The sequence below is a fragment of the Vanessa atalanta genome, chromosome 28 (assembly GCF_905147765.1).
Source record: "Vanessa atalanta chromosome 28, ilVanAtal1.2, whole genome shotgun sequence".
NCBI lineage: Eukaryota > Metazoa > Arthropoda > Insecta > Lepidoptera > Nymphalidae > Vanessa > Vanessa atalanta.
Genome location: NC_061898.1, coordinates 5516895 through 5542728, shown reverse-complemented (window position 1 = coordinate 5542728; position 25834 = coordinate 5516895). Strand labels below are relative to the sequence as shown.

The following is a 25834-nucleotide window of genomic DNA, read 5'->3' as shown; positions in this document are numbered from 1 at the left end:
TCCACTTGAATTTTACTTCCAAAGTTTCGGTAACAGTTCCGTCGACGTTCAAAACGTATTTTTTACGCAAATCCGATTTAATTCATTAATTTTGTTCTTAATATTCTTTTATTTTATTTTATTTCCTACCCATTAGGTAGGTAGGTAACCACCACTTACTTTGCCAGTTCGCCACCAACCTTGGGAACTAAAATGCGATGTATGTATACGTAATTAATGTACATATATATTTCAACTTATAAATACTAGATGGCGTTATGTCAAATTGTAGATAATTCTAAATCGCGATGGCAAGATTCGCTAATTGTTTGCATATAGCATTTTGGAATTTTTTGAATTAATATGGTTACCAGTGGCACCTAATAGTTTTATTAGTAAAACATTAGTGTTGTGGAGCATCCTTAGGATCGACTGAGCTAGTTGTTTATGTCCCTTGTGCCTGTAGTTGGCGCATTGGCCTTCTAAGGAATAGTAAATATTTCTTACAGCGCCATTGTCCATGGGCGGTGGTGACTACTTAACGTCATGTGGCCCATTTTGCTCGTCCATAGTATACACGTGGGAGATAATAATTTTTAATCAAGCTCCGATCTTATAATACGATTGTGCTATTGACTCAAACGGACAAGTTGCTATAAAAAGGCTCGACAGATGTCAACAGATCAGAAATGGTTCAGTGTTGAACACGGCACTATCGGTGCTCCGAACTGATTTTTGGTGATTAATCCATCTTTGTACTTATTCTGTAATTAAACTCAATTATTCTATACATTATATCGAATTCATTGTAATTAGTGTTTAAGAATAACTATAATTTATTATTTTAAATACACATTGTTTACTTATAAATTAGTTTTGCTATTTATTTTGTCACCCGTTCTCCGACAAAAATATAACGTACAGAACTAATTACAGTTTCAATATACAATACACAGACAACTTGAAGTTTTCTTTACAGTTTCTCGCAGACACTGTATCTCAAAGTGTTATCTCGTGTAATTACTAGCGGGGGTAAGACGCTCATTACACTTTGGGAACCGCGGAATCTTGGGTACAGTTACATGCTAAAGCGATTTAGAGAAATAATATTTAAAATTACAATAATACACTTTTGTCTACGGCTAAGGAAAAATAGCGCTTTTGATTTCTTCAAGCTTGTATGTACGTTCATAAGTCGTCGTATATCTTCTAAACTTTATAGTATAATGGACGTTTGAGCAGCAAACTAAAGAGTCTGCTCCTCATAGATTACGGTTTAGTTTGATGTGCCCAATGTTATATAATAATTTGTATATAATTCATCTCGTGCTTGGCGGTGTAGGAAAACATCGTGAGGCATGCATGTGTCTAATTTCAACGAAATTCTGCCACATGTGTATTCTACCAACCTGCATTGGAGCAGCGTGGTAGAATATGCTCCAAACCTTCTCCTCAAAGGGAGAGGAGGCCTTAGCCCAGCAGTGGGAAATTTAAAGGCTGTTAATGTAATGTAATGTTATTATTTCCAGACAGCACTCATGATTTCAGGATTAGAATTTCATATACAACTACAAGTTGCCTCTCTAACTTGTGACTTAAATTTGGTAACCGGTCCATTACTGCCCGATACGGGGACTTTTGGCTGCTGGGTTTCCCCTCTGGCCTAGTTCGCCTCAACTTAGTGAACCTGCATCCCTCGGATTCTTCCAGGTAATATTATTATTCCAAATAATACTGGGCTTATTGTGGACGTCCAGTCAACATGGGCCACATAGCGCCATCACTCCTCAATCCTCCGGCCCCGACACCCGAGTTGCCGGATGACGTCATGCTCCCAGTTAAATTATTAACCCGTCCTATCCCCCTAAAGTTAAAAATCTCATATATATTTTCTTAGCGGAATCAGCATTTTAGACGAAACAGTGTTCTGGTCGTCGATAGTCAGTCAGAACAAATTAGATTATATAAGATACATTTTAAGGCTATCATTGGATTTTGTTAGGTTTTTTTTTTATGGCATTGGTTGGCGGACGAGCATATGGGCCACCTGATGGTAAGTGGTCACCACCGCTCATAGACAAAGGCGCTGTAAGAAATATTAACCATTCCTTACATCACCTATGCGCCACCAACCTCGGGAACTAAGATGTTATGTCCCTTGTGCCTGTGATTACACTGGCTCACTCACCCTTCTAGCCGGAACACAACAATACAGAGTACTGTTATTTGGCGGTAGAATATCTGATGAGTGGGTGGTACCTACCCAGACGCGCTTGCACAAAGCCCTACCACCAAGTAAAGTAAGTAAGGTTTTGGTTTTAACGTAGCACTTTTATTCATAACTGTACTTTAGCAGACTGAAATTAATCACAGCAGAGTTTCGGTTACAGAAATAGTTTAAATATTCTCGAGGTTGAGAGGGTAAGGAGGTTTAGAAACGGTTGTAGATGTAATAGAAGTTCAGAGCTGAGACCGAACTAAAGTTAATGATAAACTTATTAATAATCGCTGGGTATTATTAAACTTCTACAAAACAGTAATCGTATTGCTGTTTCAGTATAAAGATAGAGGTAGCTATTGTACCTATGTGAGCCGAGATGGCCCAGTGGTTAGAACGCGTGCATCTAACCGATGATTTCGGGTTCAAACCCAGGCAGGCACCACTGAATTTTCATGTGCTTAATTTGTGTTTATAATTCATCTCGTGCTCGGTGAAGGAAAAGATCGTGAGGAAAGTATGTATCTAATTTCGACGAAATTCTGCCACATGTGAATCGACCGTCCCGCATTGGAGCAGCGTGTTTGTATATGGTCCAAACCTTCTCCTCAAAGGGTGAGGAGGCCTAGAATATAATATAATTATTATAGATAGTGATGTTAACACAACTGAAGTGCAAAATTAGCATTAACAAAGTGCCCAGAACACAGGCACAGGCAATTTAATTCAATCCAAATCTAAACTCAATTCCGCCTGTAGCCGATTGGCGCTTCGCCAGTTCGCAATGCGGAGCATCCGAATTAATTTAACAACGATTGCCATTTATTTTTCTCTAGATTTCGCCTCGATTATATCATTCAAATTTGAATTTACTTTACTTTAAATATTCGAGCGGTAGTATTGCTTTGTGTCGGTTTGAATTGTGAGTGAGCCAGTGTAGCTGTAGCCTCGATCAAATCAAAATATAATTTATTCAAGTAGGCTTTTACGAGCACTTTTGAATCGTCATTTAACAAACTATTTAAAGTAAAGCTACCACCGGTTCGGAATGTAGATTCTACCGAGAAAAACCGACAAGGAACTCAGTCGTTACTCTTTTTCAACATCTAAGAATACAGTAATTTTAGTTAAATACAATTATATATGTATGTTATGTCTCCTGCCTGGAAGTCAATAAGCATTAACTCCACGCTTTTTTATCATCAATATAATCTTGTATCGAATAATATGCCTTCTTTACCGATGTATTTTTTACAATAGACTTGTATCTATGAAACGGCAAAGTTTAAAATTAAAAATGTCTGCGGAATTTTATGATAGAAATATTAATATTTCTTACAGGGCCATTGTCTATGGGCGGTGGTGACCACTTACCATCGTCCGTCTAAATATATTACAATGCTCTATCAGGAACCTTTTTGTGCGTCTGCTATTAAAACATAAGCGTATAATATAACGATTACCGACGTCATAAAAAAAAACACATGATAACAACATCTACTCTAAGTTAATAAGGAATTGGTCACCCAGCTGATTCCAGTAGAAGTCTAGTTAGGACCGGAATTTGCTGTCTAAGAATTGTCGATAAAAAATCGGACCAAAACGCGGTCGAAAGCTAGAGAATTATTTTTGCGTGGTTTAATAAATTCTATCAACACAAACGGACAAAGCGTTATATATATACAATAATACAATATTAATAATGTCTTCGTGCATTCTCCCCTACCAATAAATTCCAACGAAGCACCTTATAACGATCGTAAATGAGTCGAGCTGGAATCCGGCCAGAAGTAGCCCGGGTTCCGTACATAATTGAATTAAATTGAAAGTAATGACTAAACTTCGCAGACGAGATGGAAATTGGAGATCAGCTAATTTGTCGTGTAATAAATCAATTCTAATATCAAACTTTTATTTATTTTTTAATTTCTAATGCACATTAAGGAAGTTTGGAAGCGGCACCGGTAACCGAGAAGCAACGTGGAAACCGGCTGTCATTGTATGTTATGCGGCGGAATGAGGACCATGTTGTGAGGAAGGTCTTGAGTATGGACGTGGATGGATAAGGAGGAACCCCTTCCTGGATGGATGGATAAGGAGAACCAAAGACACGAGGGGTGGATTGTGTGAAAGTCGATATGGCTGGAAATAATGTTACGTGTAGATGACGTCAGTCAGAGAAGTATGGAAGAAGACATGCTGCGCTGATCCTAAATCAAATTGGTATAAGGGAAGTAGAGTGATGAATTTTAATATCAATTAGAGCATATGAGTGCATTTGAGGTTATTAATATCGATTTGCAAGCCTCTCTTTTATTCCAAACCGGTAGGCAGGCTGGCAAATTGCCCTTTGACATTGTGAGAAGTATAGTAGTAAGAATCCCAAGCATCGTCAACGCCCCCCATCATTAAGTACTATGTTAAGTAAATGTACCACTACTGGGCTAAGGCTTTATCTACCTTTAACAAGGTTTGGAGCACGCAACTCGGATGTGTATTGATACGCAAGTGGCAGAATTTCACTAAAATTAGACCTGCACCGCAGACCAAGAGATGAATTGCTATCCAACACCTGGAAATTCAATGATGCTTGACCGGTTTTGAACATACAATAACCAGTCCACCAGTTCTAGCCAATGGGCATTTTGTACATTATTCTATATTGTAAACTTCCATTTAATAACGAGTATAATAATTAATCAGTCTTACAGTGACCGCGGTCGGGTATACACGTATGTAAGATACTATTATTTATAAATAACCATTGATTACAGGTTGATTAGATTAACCATTGATAAGGGATTTATATTGTTATCCTATTCAATAAAATTTTATTGTGAACTAGATTTCGCCCCTGGCATAGCTATTTTAGGGTTTGTTTGTCAGGTATTACTAACACAATATATTTGAAATTATACCCTATGTGTTACTCTGAAGTATGATCTATATTATCGTAAAGTTTCATTAAAATAAATTCAGTAGTTTTGCGTGAAAGAATAAGAGCAATTTTTATAAGAAAACGTTTATGGGATGTTGTAGTGGACAGTCTCCTTTGATTCGAGAATTTTATATTCTTTCCTCAAAATTAGGTTTTACGTTCGTCCCGCGGTACCCTAAGTTCAATTAATATTAATGTACACGTAGGGCGCATTTCTCAGGGGTACAGTCTATGAAGCGTATAATTGTTGTAAGGTGCTTTAAATTTTCAATTTTTCTGCTGTATTTATCCTTGAATTTGTCGCATTAAGTGTGTTTAAGCACATTAGACTGTTATTGGTCTTTATTTTTTTTAATATTGGTTATCATTAGCATTATTAGCAGCCTGTAAATTTTCCCACTGCTGGGCTAAAGGCCTCCTCTCCCTTTGAGGAGAAGGTTTTGGAGCATTCCACCACGCTGCTCCAATGCGGGTTGGCGGAATACACATGTGGCAGAATTTCGTTGAAATTAGACACATGCAGGTTTCCTCACGATGTTTTCCTTCACCGCCGAGCACAAGATGATAAACACAAATTAAGCACATGAAAATTCAGTGGTGTCTGCCTGGGTTTGAACCCGAAATCATCGGTTAAGAACGCGTGCAGCGTTCTAACCACTGGGCCATCTCGGCTCTAATTGGTTATCAGGGGTGATATTATATTGTAGCTTTGTCCAAGCCTCGTTATGAGTACATAACCCACTTATATGATATTCTACTGCCAAATAAAAGTACTTAGTATTGATGTGGTTCGTTTTGAAAGGTGATTGAGTCAGTGTAACGAGAAGTACATACAAGGGTCATAACTTAGTTGCCAAGGTTGGCGGCGCATTGGCAATGTAAGGAATGGTTAATATTTCTTACAGCGCCATTGTCTATGGGCGGACGGTGACCACTTACCCCCAGTAAGCCCTTTTACCGTCCGCCTAGCTACAATACAATAAATGTGGTTTAAGATTAGTGTATTGAATTTATTTATTTATTTAACCAAACAGCGTCAACAATAATATATTTATACTAGTCTAAAAATTAACACTGACTGAGAGTCCACCACGGTACTCCAAAGCGGGTTGGTGGCTGTTCTCCTTTACCGACGAGCACGCTATAAAATTGTAAAAGTTTATGACTTAAACTCGACTTTCGGTTTAATTCAAGTCCACGGGGACTATGTGTATAAGTATCACACAATAAGATTAATTTTTGTTTGTATTTGGAATTTAAATAATAATATACTACCTACCGTTCCCGACTTCACATGTGTAAAATAAATATGCATTTTGATTCAAGAACGAATAAAAAGAAAAATACTTGTGTTATTTGGTTAGGAAAGTTGTAATTCTCGGCATTTCTCTACTTTAATATGCATATATATGTATTATACACGTAAACCTTCCTCCGCTCCGTTTATCGATGGAAACCGCATCAAAATCCGTTGAGTAGTTTAAAAGATCCAAGCGTACAGACGGGAAGCGACTTTGTATTATACTACTTAGGCATATATCTAACTAAAATACTGCCCAATAAGAGATCTTCGATACTATATGTCCGACTGACTTAACAATCATAACATAGTTACCACAATTGCAAAGTACATTTACTGAGAATTTCGGATTAACATTTCCCGATTTCAAGATGATTTCATCTTTAATTGTTAACAAACTTTATTGTATATCAAATACAAATACAGAAATCTTAGAATCAAACACAAAAAAAGACATACATTTGAAATGCGTAATTTTGTATGAATAATAAGCGTACGAAGTCGGAACGCACAGCTAGTTTAATGTATATGTCATATATTTCCGGTCTAGTGACTCTTTATTGTATCACAATCATAATATCAATTCGTAACTATGACAATGTGCGACCTCCTGACCGAATTTCGGTCGATACTTATCTCACAGGAAATCGTGAGGAAACCTGCATGTTTCCGTTAATTTTTTTCACTAAACCGCTTTGGAGGGGTTTGGTGGAAACCTAAAACGTGTTCCTCAAAGAAGTGTGTAGTTTAATATGGTGGAAAATGTCAGAGAGTTTGGTGGTAGGGCTTTATGCTAGCCCATCTGGGTAGGTACAACCCTCTCATCGGATTTTCTACCGCCAAACAGGTTTGAAGGGTGAATGAGCCAGTGTAACTACAGGCACAAGAGACATTTTCTTAATTCCCAAGGTTGGTGGCACATTGGCGATCTAAGGAATGTTTAATATTTCTCACAGCGCCATTGTCTATGGGCGGTGGTGACCACTTATCATCAGATGGCCCATTTCCTCGTCCGCCTCCCTATATTATAAACATATGTGTCCCGTGCCTCGTTAAGAACTTGAGCACAATTATTTATTATTATTTTATTATATAACTGTGTTTGTTATTGAAATAATCAACCAAAATAAAATACCCTTAAATTTATTGGTAAATAAAATAGGCCCTATTTTTGTTCCTCGAGGGCCTTAAGATTTTTAAATCTGGGCTTCCATATAGACGCTTTTGGTAGACACTTATTTTACTAGAGTCACACCAGGAGCGTTAGTCTATACTAATTCTAAATGCGAAAGTAACTGCCTGTCCGTCTGTTACTCGTTCGCTATGAAACCCCATAATTTGGTTATATTTGAGTAAGTTTGAATTTCAAGTTAAAAAAACGTTACTTTTTTAAACCTGACTATTAACCCCTAAGCCGTGATCGAAGTTGGGGGCGATAATTATGCTATAAAACTAATGAATACAATCAATGATTGATGTCAGTCATAAAACACCAATAGAATAATATAAATGGCGACGCAATAAACGAATATTATTGGGTGTAAATGATCTATATACTTCATTATGTACTGATGAAACGCTAGTTGTGACGCGCGGTTTTGTGTAGGGTTGCGCGTCAGGCGTTAGACATGAAAGACATGAGAAAATGCGTATGACATTATATTGAGTTCATTACATTATATTAGCAGCCTGTAAATTTATCACTGCTGGGCTAAGACCTCCCTTTGAGGAGAAGGTATGGAGCATATTCCACCACGCTGCTCAAATGCGGATTGGTGGAATACACGTGTGTCAAAATTTCTTTGAAATTAGACAAATGCTTTCCTCACGATGTTTTCCTTCACCGCCGAGCACGAGATGTATTATAAACCCAAAATAAGCACATGAAAATTAATTGGTGCTTGAAGCCACAATCATCGGTTAAGATGCACGCGACGTCCGTTCGTTTTCGCTAAAAAAAATGGCTACAAAGCTTCACGTATTAATTTACAGAGAACCCAGGACTTTATTATTTCCAGCCGTATAAGCCATTGGGGCACATGAAAACCGTTTCACAAATGCAAATAAAACTAAGTCGGTCTTAAGTTTTGTCACATTGCAAATATATTTGAATCGTGTTCATGAATATGTTAGGGCCTCTGTTCAAATATTGTCCGTGTCAAGAACTATTTACTAATAATACATATCTTGTCTATACGTTCGGTAACAGCCGGGACATTCACATAATTTTTAGGTTTGGTTTGGTTTATGATATCGGTAGGCAGACGAGCAAATCGGTCACCTGATGGTAAGTGGTACCGCCCATAGACAATGGCGCTGTCAGAAATATTAACCATTCCTTACATCACCAATGCGCCATCCACCTCGGGAACTAAGATGTTATGTCCCTTGTGCCTGTAGTTACACTGGCTCACTCACCCTTCAAACTGGAACACAACAATACAGAGTGCAAAATAGGTGACTAATTGTTTATATAGATGACTAGTTGTCGCCTGCGGTTTCGCCTCCGTTTTCGTTTTATGGGTTGTTAGATTTTAAGCATAATAGTAGCCCTTACCTATGACTTTGACCATCCCTGTAGTAAGCTTGCTTCGTGACAAATTTCGTCAAATTCGGTTCAGACGTTTATTGGGCTCATTGAATCCGGGCCGTGAAAGAGTAACAGACAGACAGACATAGAATTACATTTATAATACTATGAAGATGATAAAAAACTGTGGACTTCCATATAAGTAATGTATATATAAATGATAAGTTCTCTTTAGGTCCAATTAAAATTTAAAGAAAATACACCCCCCCCCCACTAATGTTGAATACATACGGGGATTTATGTCCTTGATTTTTTCTAATTTCTAAGAGAATAATTTGAAGTTAGTTATTTTTGGTGTAATTTTATATTCTATAAAATATCAAAACAGTCATTAACCTCTGTCAATACAGTTGGACAAAGGGCTCTCAATGGCCACTGAGCTGTCCTAAGCTCTCGCTTAGGTCGCGCGGTCTCGCGGTCTTCACTCGATAACTCATATAATAAACAAAAGTGAGCCAGGGTAACTACATTCACAAGGGACATAACTCTCCTAAGATTGGTGTCAAAGTGGTTTCTACTTAGCATCAGGTCGCACCAATCAGTCAAAAAACAAACAGCTCATTTCAACTATTCGAGACGCCGTTAATATTCAAACGTCAATTTGGAGCATGAAATTTGAGCGTGACTCAGAATAACTATTCTTGAAACACCAATCAAAATTAAAACCGAAAAAGTTTAAGTTGACAACTTTATTGAACTTAGGATTTTGCGTTTAATTTTTTTTTAATGTTTTAAATTGTCATAACCCTAGTAAGTTTATGACTTAGGTTATGATATCGCTAAGCGAAGCAAGGACGATAAGTAACAGTTAAAACGAAACATACAGACATACATACAAAAAGACAATAACACATTGTAGCAGAAACGCCCTGTGGTGTACTAGAGGTTTATATTGGATACAGTTAACTACAAAAGTGTTTAAATTGTTATTTATAAATTTTATTGTAAATATAAACATGAGCCAATATAAGCTGTGATGGATCAGAGGTATAAACGCGTGCATCTTAACCGATGATTTCAGGTTCAAACCCAGCACCACTGTACTATGTGATCGATTTGTGTTATGAATTAATCTAGATCTCGGAGGTGACGGAAATTCCGCCACATGTGTATCCACCAAGCTGCAATGCAGCAGCGTGGTGGAATAAGCTCCAAACCTTCTCATCAACGGGAGAGTAGTCCTCAGTGCGCCATTTACAATCTGTTATTTTAATAAACACATACACAGTGTATCATCATAGCACCTGAGTATATCCAACAGCAGACACGGCGCGTTTTTATTTTATTTGTGTATATTTTAGTTATCAAATACTACCCAGAAGGGAGGGCAGATGTAAGGTACCCCTGACAACTCAAGTAGTTAAGACGTAAAATAATAACAGATGAACAAACATACTTTGGTATTAATAATATTAGTTTGGATAGATTATACGCCCCGCGAAAATCCGTCTACTTCAAACTAAACATCTCCCTTCCCCAAATATCTTATCGAAGTTCTAGGGTAATTTAATTTGAAATCGGTTCAGTAGTTTCATCGTAACGAAGTTACAAACATACTCCTTTATCTATAGCGTCTATACTGACAACATTAATGCACAGATAAACAAAACTTTTATGTGATTTATAAATAGAATCAGGCCGCCATTAATCTTAATATGTCAAAATAATGATCAATAATTTCTTTCGACAAATTAAACGAGTAATTACACATTAATTGCTTGAATTAATTACGCAAATGACGTTTAGTGTTGTTCGAATTAATAGCTTTAATGTAAGCTTGGACATAAATATTTATGTTAATTAAAAAACTTGCAACATATAGAGAGAAGGGATATTTGATCGCATTGAGGTTTTACGTTAAGGTATCATAATGTACGTTTCCCACCGCTGGGCAAAGGGTAAGGGGATCTACACGCGCTTCACTCCTCGTCACTGATATCGACTAAGGCGACCATTTTGTAAAGCCTGGTCAACTATACAGGACATAAGTGTGTACGCCAACAGAAGTTCACTCGCCTCATCCTTACAGAGATTTTTATGGGCTATCGATCTACACCAATGTCCAAGGCAATCCTCAGTACTATGAGATAATTATGAACCATAAAATTTATCTAAATGCTTACGTCATGATGAATACGTTTCGTTTTTCACATACATGACTTTTCATGTGTAATTATTATTATACCTACAGATAATCTATATATATATATACATAGATTATAAGCGAAATACCACTCACTGATAAATCATGAATTCTTAGAAACTATATCACATACAAACTTGAATTTGGCAAGTAGGTTCCTTATATGGTTCCTTATAGATAACTGAGAACGGATTTAACGAAACTCCACAACTAAGGGGGTAAAACGGGCGCTGGAAGTTTGTGTTGTATAAATATAAGCGCGAGTAAAGCCGCAGGCTCAGCTAGTTTATCTATATTTATAATCCCTGTATAGTCCTTAATAGGAATTAAACACTAAAACGAGTACTTTTATCATCAATAAGATTTTCATACAAAATTCCAAATATTATTTAAAGGTTTCCAAACACAATATTGTAGCGCTTCTGTGCGCGACAGTACTTTATTGTATAGTGAACTCGCCCCTACTTTATTGAACATTGAGTATGAGACGCCCAGAGTAATTATAACAGAGATGGTTTTTTATCTTTTATACGTATTAGTTTTTATTTAATAAATATCATAATGAATCGCATCACGCGTGAACGACTGGAAGAAAATATTTTTGTTTGTTATCAGGAGAAGGTTATTATGAAAGAAAAGGTTTAAGAAATTAAAGAAATCTTATCGACCATATTAACCATTCTTTACAATCATGAAAATTAATAATAATATATTTAGTTTAAATGTGACGTTAATTTTATGGGAACTATGATGTTGTTTTTCGTAACCTTTAACCGGATCACAGTCACTAAAATGATATTCGTCTGTAGAATAATAGGTGGTAACGGCCTAAGGAAGGTTGTTACCCCACCGGTAAACACGGTATCAGAAAATCCACCAAATATTTGTTCAAAAATTTAAAAGAGAAGTTTCAATTATCGAGTTTCTTTTCGGTGAACTAATTTCCGAACCGGTGGCTTTACATTTAATTCAACTGTAACATGACGATTAAGCATTAGCTGCCTGTAAATTTTCCCACTGCTGGGCTTAAGGCCTCCTCTCCCTTTGAGGAGAAGGTTTGCAGCATTCCACCACGTTGCTCCAATGCGGGTTGGCGGAATACACATGTGGCAGAATCTCGTTGAAATTAGACACATGCAGGTTTTCTCGCAATGTTTTCCTTCACCGCCGAGCACGAGATGAATTATAAACACAAATTAAGCACATGAAAATTCAGTGGTGAGCCTGGGTGTGAACCCGAAATCATCGGTTAAGATGCACGCGTTCTAACCACTGGGCCATCTCAGCTCTTGACGATTAAAAACTACTTTTATGATCCTACTTGATTTAATTTTAAAGCATTTGTTTAATACTAATATTTTTTTTATTAAGGACAACTTACAAAACATACACCATTTATAGGTTTTAAAATAAAGGTAATTTCATTTATAGCTGAGTGTTGTTTCAATTAAAAGTTATCACGGCATGGAAAAGGACAGTTTTTATCTATTCACCTAACACAACTTTTTTTCTACTATGTTATACAAAAAGGGGGAAAAAATATACTAACAATAATAATACATAATAAAAATGAAAATTACAAAAGACAAGAGAATTACAAATTACCAACTAATTAGTAAATAATTAAAAAATGCTGAGGTCATTTGAATTCTACTGAAAAAATAACACTTTCACTGGAAACTGGAAATTACTATTACAGATATGAGGTACATAACAGTTCCCGAAGGTGGGTGGCGCATTGGTATTTTGAGTAATGGTGACGGCGCCAATGTCTCTGGACAGTAGTTACCACCTACCATTGGGCGGATTTGGCCACCAGGATACCACATGTTACAAAAAAAATATTAAATAACTTTACAGTACATTCTGTACGTAGATACTCTGTATCTCCCCTATACCTTACTAATATCCTATAAACGCGACCACGTCGGAATGGAAAACTACCCCCTAGTTTAAGGGAAGCGGCTTCTTTCCCATCAAATGGCAAATTGCATATTGTTCAACCCTTGGATGTTATATTCGACGTCGGTTATCGGACGAAATTGTTTTTCATATTTTGTCTAAAAAAAGTAACTCTTTATGAAATGTCCACAGCTGGGTTACGACTTTTGAGGTATGGTGCTCTAATTCGGGTTGGATATACATGACGCACATAACACACCTATTTGGTGGTAGGGATTCGTGCACGCCCGTCTAAGTAGGTACCTTAAAATCGCTTATTGTACATCCTGTTCCGGTTTTAAAATCGAACAAGCCAGTGTAACTACAGGCACAAGGAATATAGAATCTTGTTACGAGGGTTGGTGGTGTAGTGGTGTAAATATTTTTAACAACGTAAATCTTATATATTAACAGCGTAATTGTTTTGATTATGGGGCGATAGCTGCACATAAATAGTTACGGTCTTTCGAAGAGCTCCAGCCGTATGTGCAGAAAATTAAAGAGGTTTCATGATTGCAATTTACTAAATTATTACTATTTAACAAAAGAATTAATTTTAGAGAGCGAATAAAGTTACTGGTCGGTTTGTATAAGAAAAAGAAAATGTAAAAACGTAAACTAAATTAAAGTAAATTGTTATCGACAAACTCCAGTTCTAACTGAACTAATTTATACTATTTGATATTAAAAAATCATTTTGTAAAAGTTTTATCATTTCGGCGCCAAATGTAGACGAGTTACTTGCAGTTTACAATGAAATCGAAATAAAACCTGTCATGGGATTCGAAATACCAAAAAAATCTTTTGAATAAAAACGAAGTTGATCCACTAGTGGAAGTAGAAGTAGACGGTGGTGACCACTAATAACCAAGTGGTCATTGATGGCAGTTCAACAATCACTTTTATATAAATAATAATAATAAATAAATAAATAAGAAATATTGGACAACATCACATACATTACTCTGATCCCAATGTAAGTAGTTGTGTTTTCTACATCGACTCGGCCGGGAGCCCGGGACCTCGGAGTGGCGTACCCATGAAAACCGGTGTACACACTACTCGACCACGGAGGTCGTCAAACATATACAAGAATATTGTCAGCAATATGGATGAACAAAATTAAAACTTACAGTCGCTGCGCGTCTATCGGCAGTCTCCGTGGCGCGTGCAGCAGCGCTCTGTGCGCGCAGTCAGCGGCATTCGGTCGGCAGGAGCACGCCCAGGGGCACGCGGCAGCAGCAGCGAGCAGCACCGCTAGTAGCAGCAGAATTGCGCGCCGCATGACTGTTTGTGCTGCAGTTAAGTCATCTAAAACAAGAATTGTATTTGTTAAATTTCAATCCGGTTTAAGACACTTATTACTCAAAAGAATCGTAGTGTTTGTTGATTTATATTATGATAGCCGTTCCAGAGATTAGCCGGAACAAACAGACAGACAGACAAAAGTTGGATGTATATCGTGTATACATACACATGTTTTTAGTATAAAGTGGTTACTTTTACGAACAGACACTCCAATTTTATTATATGTATAGTAGATGAGAGAATTCCAGACTCTGCTGTTCCTGAGTATATTTCGATAGAAAACCCAGAGTATATTTTGCTGGGGGTATTGCCCTGGGGTTGAACCCAAGAGCTCGGAGCGACGACTCAAAGAATCATATATAGATTCGTACGAAGCCGGGCCGGATAGCTAGTCATTTAAAAATATCTTGTAAACTGAAATCAAAGCGCTCGCAAGAGTTTACTTGAAGTTCGTTACTATCTCGCAATAAAGATATATATAAAAAAATGACTGTAAATCATTACGGCCAGATGCATTACCGAGCGATAGCCCTAAGTGTGTGTCTGTCTTATCAGCGATGTTCGTGCTTTTTATCATAACGAGTACATCCACTATGTCGAACGGAAATGGAGTCTTTAATAGTTTCGACTTTAATGATTTATATTTGTAGCGATGACACTACAAATATAAACTATACTTTCCATTTTCATTTTGAAATTAATTTCATTTGATAAACAAAAAAAAAAAAACAAAATATTTTTTAGACACCGGTTCGGAAATTAGATTCTACCCAAAACCGGCTAGAAACTAATTTCTACCATTCTAATTACATAAGAGTATGTCAAAATAACTAAATTGCTATATGTACATATATCCTGTCTGGAAATCAACAGATACTAAGTCCACGCTTTTCTATCGATGTTTTTGGACATGTCATTTATTTTGTTTGAAAATATACTTAAGAAATTAATCTCTAAGCCGGCATGAAAGATGCAGTCTTATTAAAAATTCCGCAGACATTTTTAACTTTGCCGTTTGATAGATTCAAGTCTATTGTAAAAAATACATCGGTAAAGAAGGCATATTATTCGATACAAGATTATATTGATGATAAAAAAGCGTGGAGTTAATGCTCGTTGACTTCCAGGCAGGAGATATAACATACATATATAATTGTATTTAACTATCATGACTGTATTTTTAGATGTCGAAAAAGAGTAACTACTGAGTTTCTTGTCGGTTCTTCTCGGTAGAATCTACATTCCGAACCGGTGGTAGCTTTACTTTAAATAGTTTGTTAAATGACGATTCAAAAGTCCTTGTAAAAGCCTACTTGAATAAAGTATATTTTGATTTTGATTTTGACTTTGATGATTTTGGAAAAAAACCAATGAGATCGATCGAGTTTCCGACATTGCACTCAAAGAGAATACTTGAAATCCGCGTGTTCTTTTTCAAATAAGTAAATTTTATTAGTAGTTTTTAAAATCCACTAAAAATAATTAAGTCGTCCTAATTTTGATAATGATTGAAAATGTCACAAAAATTTTTTAAACCAGGATAAGGAATACTTTAAAATCTCGATCGACTTAAACCATAAAAATGTTTTCGAATAAATAATAAATTCTAGATACGATACTGTTAGTTTTATTACTCGTATAGATAAGGGATATACCACCTGTGTGGTGTAAGTGGTCGCCTGTTGAACATGACAAAGTTTTATCATTTTTAATTCGATAAATAAAGGTAATGAAATTTATAAGTATGATGAAGTAATTCTTTTTCCGTTAATAATTAACATCAACATTCTTTATTGTGAGGTGGTCTGTGGTACCACCACTAATAAATATGGCACTGTTCACAATTATTGAATTTTAGAGGTGCACAGTGATTCTGTAAGAATCTATTTGGTATCACATTGATCTCTTGAAATTTTGACAAACGACTTATGGTGATACGCCATTTTGAAACTATACCCTGTTCAAGTTAGCTTGAACAGTTGCTAGTGATGGGAAACAGAAAATATAACATATATAACAGTCGATGGAGCGATGGAATGCGTAATTCAAATTAGAATTCATTTTTTTTTTACTTATTTTTCTAAAAAAAGAGTTATACCAGCTAAAGAGACCCCGGTATGTACGTAGTAGCGTTGCATATAAGTAGTCCACTATCGATAGACTATCGATAGTTAAGGTGTTAGCGATACTTGACACGTGACAATACTATCGATAGACTATCGATAGCTTCCCATGAGCAATACTATTGATACTATCGATAGTTTTGCAAAATCCATTTCATTTAACCTAAACTATCGATATCCTGAATAGTTTTCGAGGACATAGAAAATACTTATGACATTAAAACATCCAAACGATAGCGCGATGCAGTGTACTACTAACGCCATCTATTATTAGATTGCGTAAAAATAACAATTAATTAATATAAAGGAATGACAACATTAACATTACACCCATCTGACAACACGCACAAGTATTGTGTTTCAGTTCGAATGGTGAGCCAGTGTAACAGCAATAAATATATACACATAATAAACGCATAAGACCGACATAATCTCAGTTTCAAATAAACACAATTGCCTCGCCCGGGTACTGAACCCATAATACAAATTCAATGATGACCTCACTTGACCTTAATGGGGACTGATTAATTTATGGGGTTATTGGGTTTAAGAATACGTTATATTGCAGCTGATTATTGAGACATCCATGTACACTCGAAGCTACGACATTATTAACTACTAGCTGTGCCCGCGATTTCATTAAAAAAGCGTGACTTTATTATTATTTTACATATAATTCTAAAACTAGCGACCCGCCCCGGCTTCGCACGGGTGCAATGTGGGTAATCCCTAAGAGATAGACATATACCATCGCGGACTTTTTTGAAGACCGTTTTAAGGTGTACAATACTGATGTACATTATTTTGATCTATCTCGTAGGGTTCAGCCAGCGTTTGCAATGTAAGCGCAAAAAATGTATAAATTTACGACATCACATTAGAAACTTTTAAAATTATCAGTGTTACTTAACTATATTGTCTATGTATTATATACAAAAACCTTCCTCTCGAATCACTCTATCTATTTAAAAAAACCGCATCAAAATCCATTGCGTAGTTTTAAAGATTTAAGCATACAAAGGGACATAGGGACAGAGAAAGCGACTTTGTTTTATACTATGTAAAGATAAGACATCCTAAGTTACTTCTTATTAGATTCGCTATCTGCCAGTGAAAGTCCCGCCGAAATCGGTTCAGCTGTTCCAGAGATTAGCCGGAACAAACAGACAGACAGACAAAAAATGTAAATAATGTTATTTAGGTATATGTACCGTGTATACATATGCATTTAGTAAAAATGGGTTATTTAAATATTACAAACAGACACTCCGATTTTATTATATGTATAGATATGTAAACTATCACTAATTGGCAAAGCCTGCTGAATTTGATTCGCCGATTTTTTTTTTCCGAACCGTAGGTCGTAGTGTTAAATTTAACAACCAATCAGTAAAAATGCTTCCATATTGAATAGAGGAAGAATTCTTATTATTCAAATAACATATAATTGCGTCATATATATGTATTTAAATATAATTACTGCCTATGAAAATAAATTAACAAATTTCCCATACGGTAAACAAATAAAAAAACCAAACTCAATAAATCTTTAAACACTCCGCGCCCAATAATTCCCACACTAATTTTACACTCATTAAGCACTCACTCTAATTGCATTACAACCCCATTACCAGTTAATTTAACTTGGATGGTATAAATCACTGCATTTAAAAAAAAAGCAAAAACTCAGGTTTCCGTGCCGCATTTAAAACCATTCAGCTGTCAAATGCCATTGTCCGATATTTGAATTCAACACCTTTGTGGCAGCGTCACAGATAATTTATAACTGTCAAATAGGGTTAGGTTTCGAAAGGAGTCTTTACATTATTATTTTTTTGGTAGGTTTTAAATTAAATAATATAGTTGTGTTTTTAATAAAATAATATATGGCTACACGTTCTAATTAGGTTTAGGTTGGTATTATTTTGTAGTTACACTATAAAGACAGAATAAAAGCAACAATGAATATCCAACTATTTTAATAACTTCATATCAATGAAAAATATTGATCTTTAAACATAATAATAATAATAGTTTAAAGTTTGGTTGTTTGGGTAAAATTGAAGAAAATTTTTTTTTTTTTTTAATATACATATTTATATTTATAAATAGAACAGAATAAACTAATCCATGTATTTTATTTTAATGAATATACAAAAAATGGAAACTTAAATAGAAAATTTTAATTGAACGAAATAAAAAAAAACCAAATCATTTCTTTGCTTGGTGCTTTGTTAAAAAAAAAAAAAAACGTTGTTACGTCAAGTTAATCTGACGTTTCAATTACCTACAACTGTTCTCGGAAGTCTTTTTGTCCGTCACAATACAGTTTGTGGGTCATTGGCGAAAGCTACTGTTTTTTTTTTTTATTTGTCGAAAATATTCAAAGGTATCTTTGTTTTAGGACAAAGGAGGTCGTATTTTTTTTTAATTCACACCACGAGGTGTCGTATATTATTTAAATAAATAACTAAGAAAATACTATCTGTTAGATTTATTAATATATTAAACCTTCGCTGCTCATAGACATTGAAACTGCAAGAAATATCCCATATGTCAATGTGCCTTGGAAATTATATGTTCCTTATGCCTGTAGTTACACTGACTCACCGTTTGAAACAATACTAGGTATTACTGTTTGGCAGTAGAATATATAATAGACCTTCCAAGACTGAGAGAGTTGAAATCTTGGATGTTTAATAGGCAATATTTTATCACAATAAATCATTAAATTACGTAATAATCACATGTATGTTGTTTTATTTGGTTTGTATTGTATACTATATATAGATAGTGTCACGCTACAAAATAACTAAATAAAAAAAAAACGAGCCCACTTCATTGTCTTGGTGTGTGACAGCTACACTTAATACTAAATACTTTGCAAGTATGCGTGGCTATAATACTTTAAAAGTTGGCCCCATTTTATTTGGCACGTTCTACGATTTCGGTCTATCTAGACAAAATATAAATAAACAATCAATCAAAATCGAAAAAAATCTAAATATTTTACAAGCACTTTTGAATCGTCATTTAACAAACTATTTAAAGTAAAGCTACCACCGGTTCGGAATGTAGATTCTACCGAGAAGAACCGGCAAGAAACTCAGTAGTTACTCTTTTTCAATATCTAAAAATACAGCCATGTTAGTTAAATATAATTATATATGTATGTTATGTCTCCTGCCTGGAAGTCAACGAGTATTAACTCCACGCTTTTTTATCATCAATATACTCTTGAATCGAATAATATGCCTTCTTTACCGATGTTTTTTTACAATTGACTTTAATTAATGTCTTCGGATTTTTATTATAGAAGCGGATGGATACCTTGCCCCAAGAATGATTATTGATTTTACGGAGTCGGAAACTTGGCGTTCTAAGCTTATCCTTACTTCTTGTGCACATACAATGATTATCACTGATTTTACTGATTATATCAAAGTGATAAAATAATGGAAATTGGGATTGAAAATACGTGTTTATATAAATGTGATTGATTTTGATTTTTTGATTTCGACCTTATCTACAAATGTCTTGTTCACGAGCCAAAAAAAAAAGTGATTGGTATTTTTCTATAATCTGTGCAACAATGACCAAGATTAATCGATTTAAATAATACACGGACAGACAAGACTCCGTTAAAGTTTTATATATATGTAAATAATCACATGTTTTTAATTGCGAAGTAAACTTATAATTGATTCCCGCCTTTTTGCGGTCAAACAAAATGGCGTCGTATTAACTGTCAAAAGATGATGATTTAGATGTGTGTGATTTATTCCTTATTATTTATCTGTGAAATATTCAAAAGTATTATTTGATATTTCGATTTTAATATAACTTTTTTTTTTTAATAACTTATGATTAGAATAGACTTACTCACCAGAATTTATTTTAATAACATATTAAATGAATATTATGGATTCAAAAGTGAGTTTAATGTTTCGTTTTTATATAAAAAAATATATACGTCATCGAATTTACCCGGTATTGGTCGAGAGCTTGAATATAGTCTATGATATTCGTTATGGGTTCGTGAAGCTACATGACGAAGCTGTCTTCGGAACTTTGTAAATAAAAAACAGCGTACTTGGTGGTAGGGCTTTGTGCAAGCCCTATGGGTAGGTACCACACATTCAACAGCTATTCTACCGACAAACAACAGTACTCACTATTGTTGTGTTGCGGTTTGAAGGGTGAGCCAGTGTAATAACAGGCACAGAGGACATAACATGTTAGTTCCCAAGGTTGGTGGAGCATTGGCGATGTAAGGATTCGTTAATATTTCTTACAGCCATTGTCTATGGGCAGTGGTGACCACTTACCATTAGGTAACTCATATGCTCGTCCTCCAACCCATAACATAAAAAAAAATCCCCATTGAATTGAAATTTCGATCCTTTGAGCGAATAATGAACCTAATGTCACCAGTGGAGGCAATAAGGCGAGGAGTTATACTTTTCATGAAGATTTTAACGTCACTTCATCTACTACTCCAAGGTCTAAGGGTTTCAGTAATTATATATATATTTAGGCGCTTTCATTCCTAATAAATTTGACCCCATTGAATCGATTCACTCGAGTTCTTTTGATGTTTAAAAATAAAAATAATGAATGGTTTTGATTGATGAATGTTCTTTGAATTCATTCGCCGTGTCTAAAACGTTTTAATCTTGCACTCATTATATTATGGTTTGAACCTGCAGTCTTAATTTTAAGAACGTTTAACTAGGTCACGAGGGCTCGACCAAACTATGTCTATTTTGATATTATAAAGAGTTTGTTTGTTTGTTACGAATATACTACTAAACTGATTTCGCTTCTATAATTAATTTCCTCGTGTAACATATATCTCCAAAATTATACTATGTAACAAATTACCTTTTAAATTTAATACGTAATGTACAAACATATATTGTAGATTATATGTTATATGTCGTTCGCAATGGCTTGACACAAATTGGCGAGGCAATGACGAAGGGTCACTAAGTGATACGGACGGACAACACGCGCGACTGTTGGGTGTACTGTCGCGATGAACCAATACGTATGTTAACATATACTATCGAGGGAATTAAGATAATAATAATAAGACATTATATCTCGTAAAAAGTAAAGGATAAAAGATAGTTATTGTGGGTTATCCCTAAGAGATAGACATATACCATCGCGGACGTTTTTGAAGACCTTTTTAAGGTGTACAATACTGTAGTACATTATTTTGATCTATCTCATAGGGTTCAGCCAGCATTTGCTATGTAAACGCAAAATAAAATATTGATTTACGACATCAATTTAGAAACCTCTAAAATTATCATTGTTTCTCTATTATATTGAGCAAGCATACGTATAAACCTTCCTCTGGAATCAATCTATCTATTAAAAAAAACCGCATCAAAATCCGTTGTGTAATTCTAAAGATCTAAGCATACACAGGGACAGACAGCGGTAAGCGACTTTGTTTTATAGTATGTAGTGATGTTATTTACTAATATGTCGGGTAGGTTGACATAATTGGATTAAATATAATAAATAATAATAAATATCGGACAACATCACATACATTACTCTGATGCCAATGTAAGTAGCTAAAGCACTTGTGTAATTGAAAATCAGAAGTAACGACGGTACCACAACCACCCAGACCCAAGACAACATAGAAAACTAATGAACTTTTTCTCCATCGACTCGGCCGGGACCTCCGAGTGGCGTACCCATGAAACGGCGTGCACACTACTCGACCACGGAGGTTGTCATTTATTGTTAGTATACCTAAATTGGATAAGTTAGATAGAGATATATTGATTTAGAACTGTTTGTAGTGCGTAATAGCTGAGCTATTAGCAAATCGGCTAGAATAGGTAGGTATAGGTAGATTTTCATAAAATCCGTTCTTAGCGGATGTCTGCAAACTCTAAACTTTGTAGGTGTTATATTTTCTGAAATTTCTTGATTAATCAGTGAGCGGTATTTTGCTTTTATATATGTACATATAGTATACTGGCTGTGCCCCACGACTTCGTCCCTGGAATAGTGACTTTCGGTAGCGTTTATATTTTTTGAAGGCTAATTATTTTGCAAACAAAACGCATACATACATTTGACTGCAAGTAAGGAATGTACATAAGAGGAAGTTTGAAAGTGGCACCGGTAACCGAGAAGCTATCTGAAAGCCGGCTGTCATGGTATAGGCATGTTATGCGGAGTGAGGACCGTGTTGTGAGGAAGGTCTCGAGCATGGATTTGGATGCATATAGAGGAAGGGACGACCAAAGAAACGATGGATGGATTGTGTGAAAAACGATATGGTTAGAAAGAATGTTATTTGTGAGATGATCTGACAGAGAAGTATGGAAGAAGAAGACATGCTGCGCCGACTCCAAATTAAATTGCGATAAGTAAATTTATATACACGACGTTTTTAGTTAGTCCATGTTTTGCCAAAAGGAAGCTTTTTCGGGTGAGCATGTCACAGCATTTCTTTCTTCAGCGTTGATCTATTTATTATAATTGCAAATGCTGCTTAAAGAAGAAACTCTTTAAAGCCGAAACAGCAAACCAGTCGTAATTATCAGCTAATCACTTTTCAACGCAACTGTATCCAGCAACAATAGTCTTCGCTTGCCCGCTGCATTCATTTAATTGTAAACCACTTGTGTGTTCCACTGTACATGATGTATATACGTACTAAACTTATTTAGGTATTAGCGTATGTAGCGTCCGGAATAATTTATATGACAAAAAGATGGAACGTAGTTTCTCTCGCTATATACAATGTATTAAATAACTAAGTAAAATGTTGACTCATTATCATACATTTAAAAAACAATTATCAGATTATTAATAACTAGATCTAATTTATTATAAAACAATTAAATTTAATTTGAGTATATGAGGTGGGACAAAGTTAAACATATAAATTATACTTGATTTTTGTTTTGTTTGTTGCTAGTAAGAGTCGAGATGGCCCAGTGGTTAGAACGCGTGCATCTTAACCGATGATTTCGGGTTCAAACCCAGGCAGGCACCACTGAAATTTCATGTGCTTAATTTGTGTTTATAATTCATCTCGTGCTCGGCGGTGAAGGAAAACATCGTGAGGAAACCTGCATGTGTCAATTTCAACGAAATTCTGCCACATGTGTATTCCGCCAACCCGCATTGGAGCAGCGTGGTGGAATATGCTCCAAACCTTCTCCTCAAAGGGAGAGGAGGCCTTTATCCCAGCAATGGGACATTTACGGGCTGCTAATGCTAAAAAAAAATGTTGCTAGTAAATTTTGTTTTGTATACGTACATACAGTTATACATACATATTATGTATATAATTATGTATAATGGCTACGACGATAAACTTCAAGTGAACATTACTTTAATTTATTGTTAACACATAAGTGACAATGTATGTCTTTGTTGATAATAAATTATTTAAACCTAACCTAAATAACATACAATGAAAATTAACAACGATTGAGTTAACTTGGTGGTAGGGCTTTGTGCAAGTTCATCTGGGTAGGCACCACCCACTCATCTATTTTGATATATAGATTATCTGATGAGCGGGTGATATTCAGCACGAAGCTTCACCACAATAGATACATACCAAATCCATAAAAATAATCAAAAAATTTAAAATTTAACATCAACACGTAATCCCAGCACGTTACAAAACATCCCGTACGCTTACACTCGTAATAAATCATCCGCTATCAAGCTATCTAACGAGATAAGTGACATGCGATGATCGATAACGAGCTCCTGAACTTGGATCGGCCGGAGCCAGACCTGAGAAGCGAAGCTATGAGGACGGTTTTAGGAATGTTCAGAAAGCAATAGATATAAACTTAGATTTACATACATACATATATTCAACTAATGAAGGATATAATGCTGATACTAAATAAATATACTACAGAATGTCTTACGACAACGTTCGGAGATTTTTCATAAGACAATACAAACCGCTATGTCCCTTTATGTGCCTTTCAAATCTGTAATATCTTCGAAAATATTCATTCAAATTACACGCTGTAAAGGGCCGTATTGATCTATATTAAATGCGCAATGTATTTAAGGTTAATTGGATACGGATTTATGCTGTGTCGCTTAAAATCGCTTCGTAAATAAGCCATTATTTTTCCTAAAAAGTAAAGGATAAAAGGTGTTTATTGTGGGTTATCCCTAAGAGATAGACATATACCGTTCAGGAGTTTTTTGTAGACCTTTTTCAGCTGTACTATACTGTAGTACATCGTTTGATCTATATCGTAGGGTTCAGCTAGCGTTTGCAATGTAAGCGCAAGAAAATGTGTTTATTTTCGAAATCAAAATAGAAGCCTCTAAAACTATTGGTGTTTATCTACTGTTTCATGCATGTATTATAAATACATAATACGACATTCATCTTGAATCACTTAATCTATTAAAAAAAACTGCATCAAAATCTGTTGCGTAGTTTTAAAGATCTAAGCAGACATAGGGACAGACAGACACCGGGAAGCGTCTTTGTTTTATACCATGTAGTGATGCGATTCGCTGATAGTTTTGCATTATGCGCGGTATAAAACTTAATCCAGAAGATGCAACACGTTTCGGAGAAGGATTTAGTATGTCTGTCTGTCCGCCTGTGAAGCAAGCTTGAACTCCAAGGAAGGATACAGGCTACTTGTTAACGCGTAACATCTCATGACCAACCCCTAAAATGCGAGCGAGACCACGGGCTCCAACTAGTCATTATATCAACAGCAGCGCTTCAAAGTTTTATCAACCCTTAAAACATTTACATGACAAGCGCAAATTATATTCTTGTACAGTATATCTTATTTATAGGGCCCATTCTAACCGACTTTAGCCAGTCCCGGGACTGGTATCAAGTTTCCCCCCTCACCCGGCAATTCCTGGTTGCTATGGTTACCGGATCACTTGTTTGCAACAGCAATTAATAAATATCTATTTATTTACTAAAACAAATACACAATCAACTTATCATTGAACACTTAAACTTAACTAAGGTAACATCCGAAGTGATACGTCTTTAAAGGCGTAAACAACATTGACCTTCAAACTAACCTATATAGAATTTAATTAGAAAAATAAAAACACTTAAAAGTATCCTTACATAGTATAAAACAAAGTCGCTTACCGCTGTCTGTCCCTATGTATGCTTAGATCTTTAAAACTACACAACGGATTTTGATGCGGTTTTTTTTAATAGATAGATTGATTCGAGAGGAAGGTTTATATGTATAATACATGCACAATATAGTCTACTAACACTGATAATTTTAAGGG

The 25834-nt window shown here is 35.4% G+C and overlaps 1 protein-coding gene across 2 annotated transcripts in view; it reads right to left on the bottom strand.

The window, feature by feature from the left end:
• LOC125074687 (protein slit) overlaps window positions 1–25834 on the bottom strand; it is a 146838-nt gene that overhangs the window by 65668 nt on the left and 55336 nt on the right. For both annotated transcript variants that reach the window (XM_047686071.1, XM_047686072.1), the window contains exon 2: window positions 14243–14420. In XM_047686071.1, coding sequence (XP_047542027.1) covers window positions 14243–14394 — 152 coding nt within the window. In that variant the 5' untranslated portion in view covers window positions 14395–14420. The remainder of the gene's footprint in view (window positions 1–14242; window positions 14421–25834) is intronic.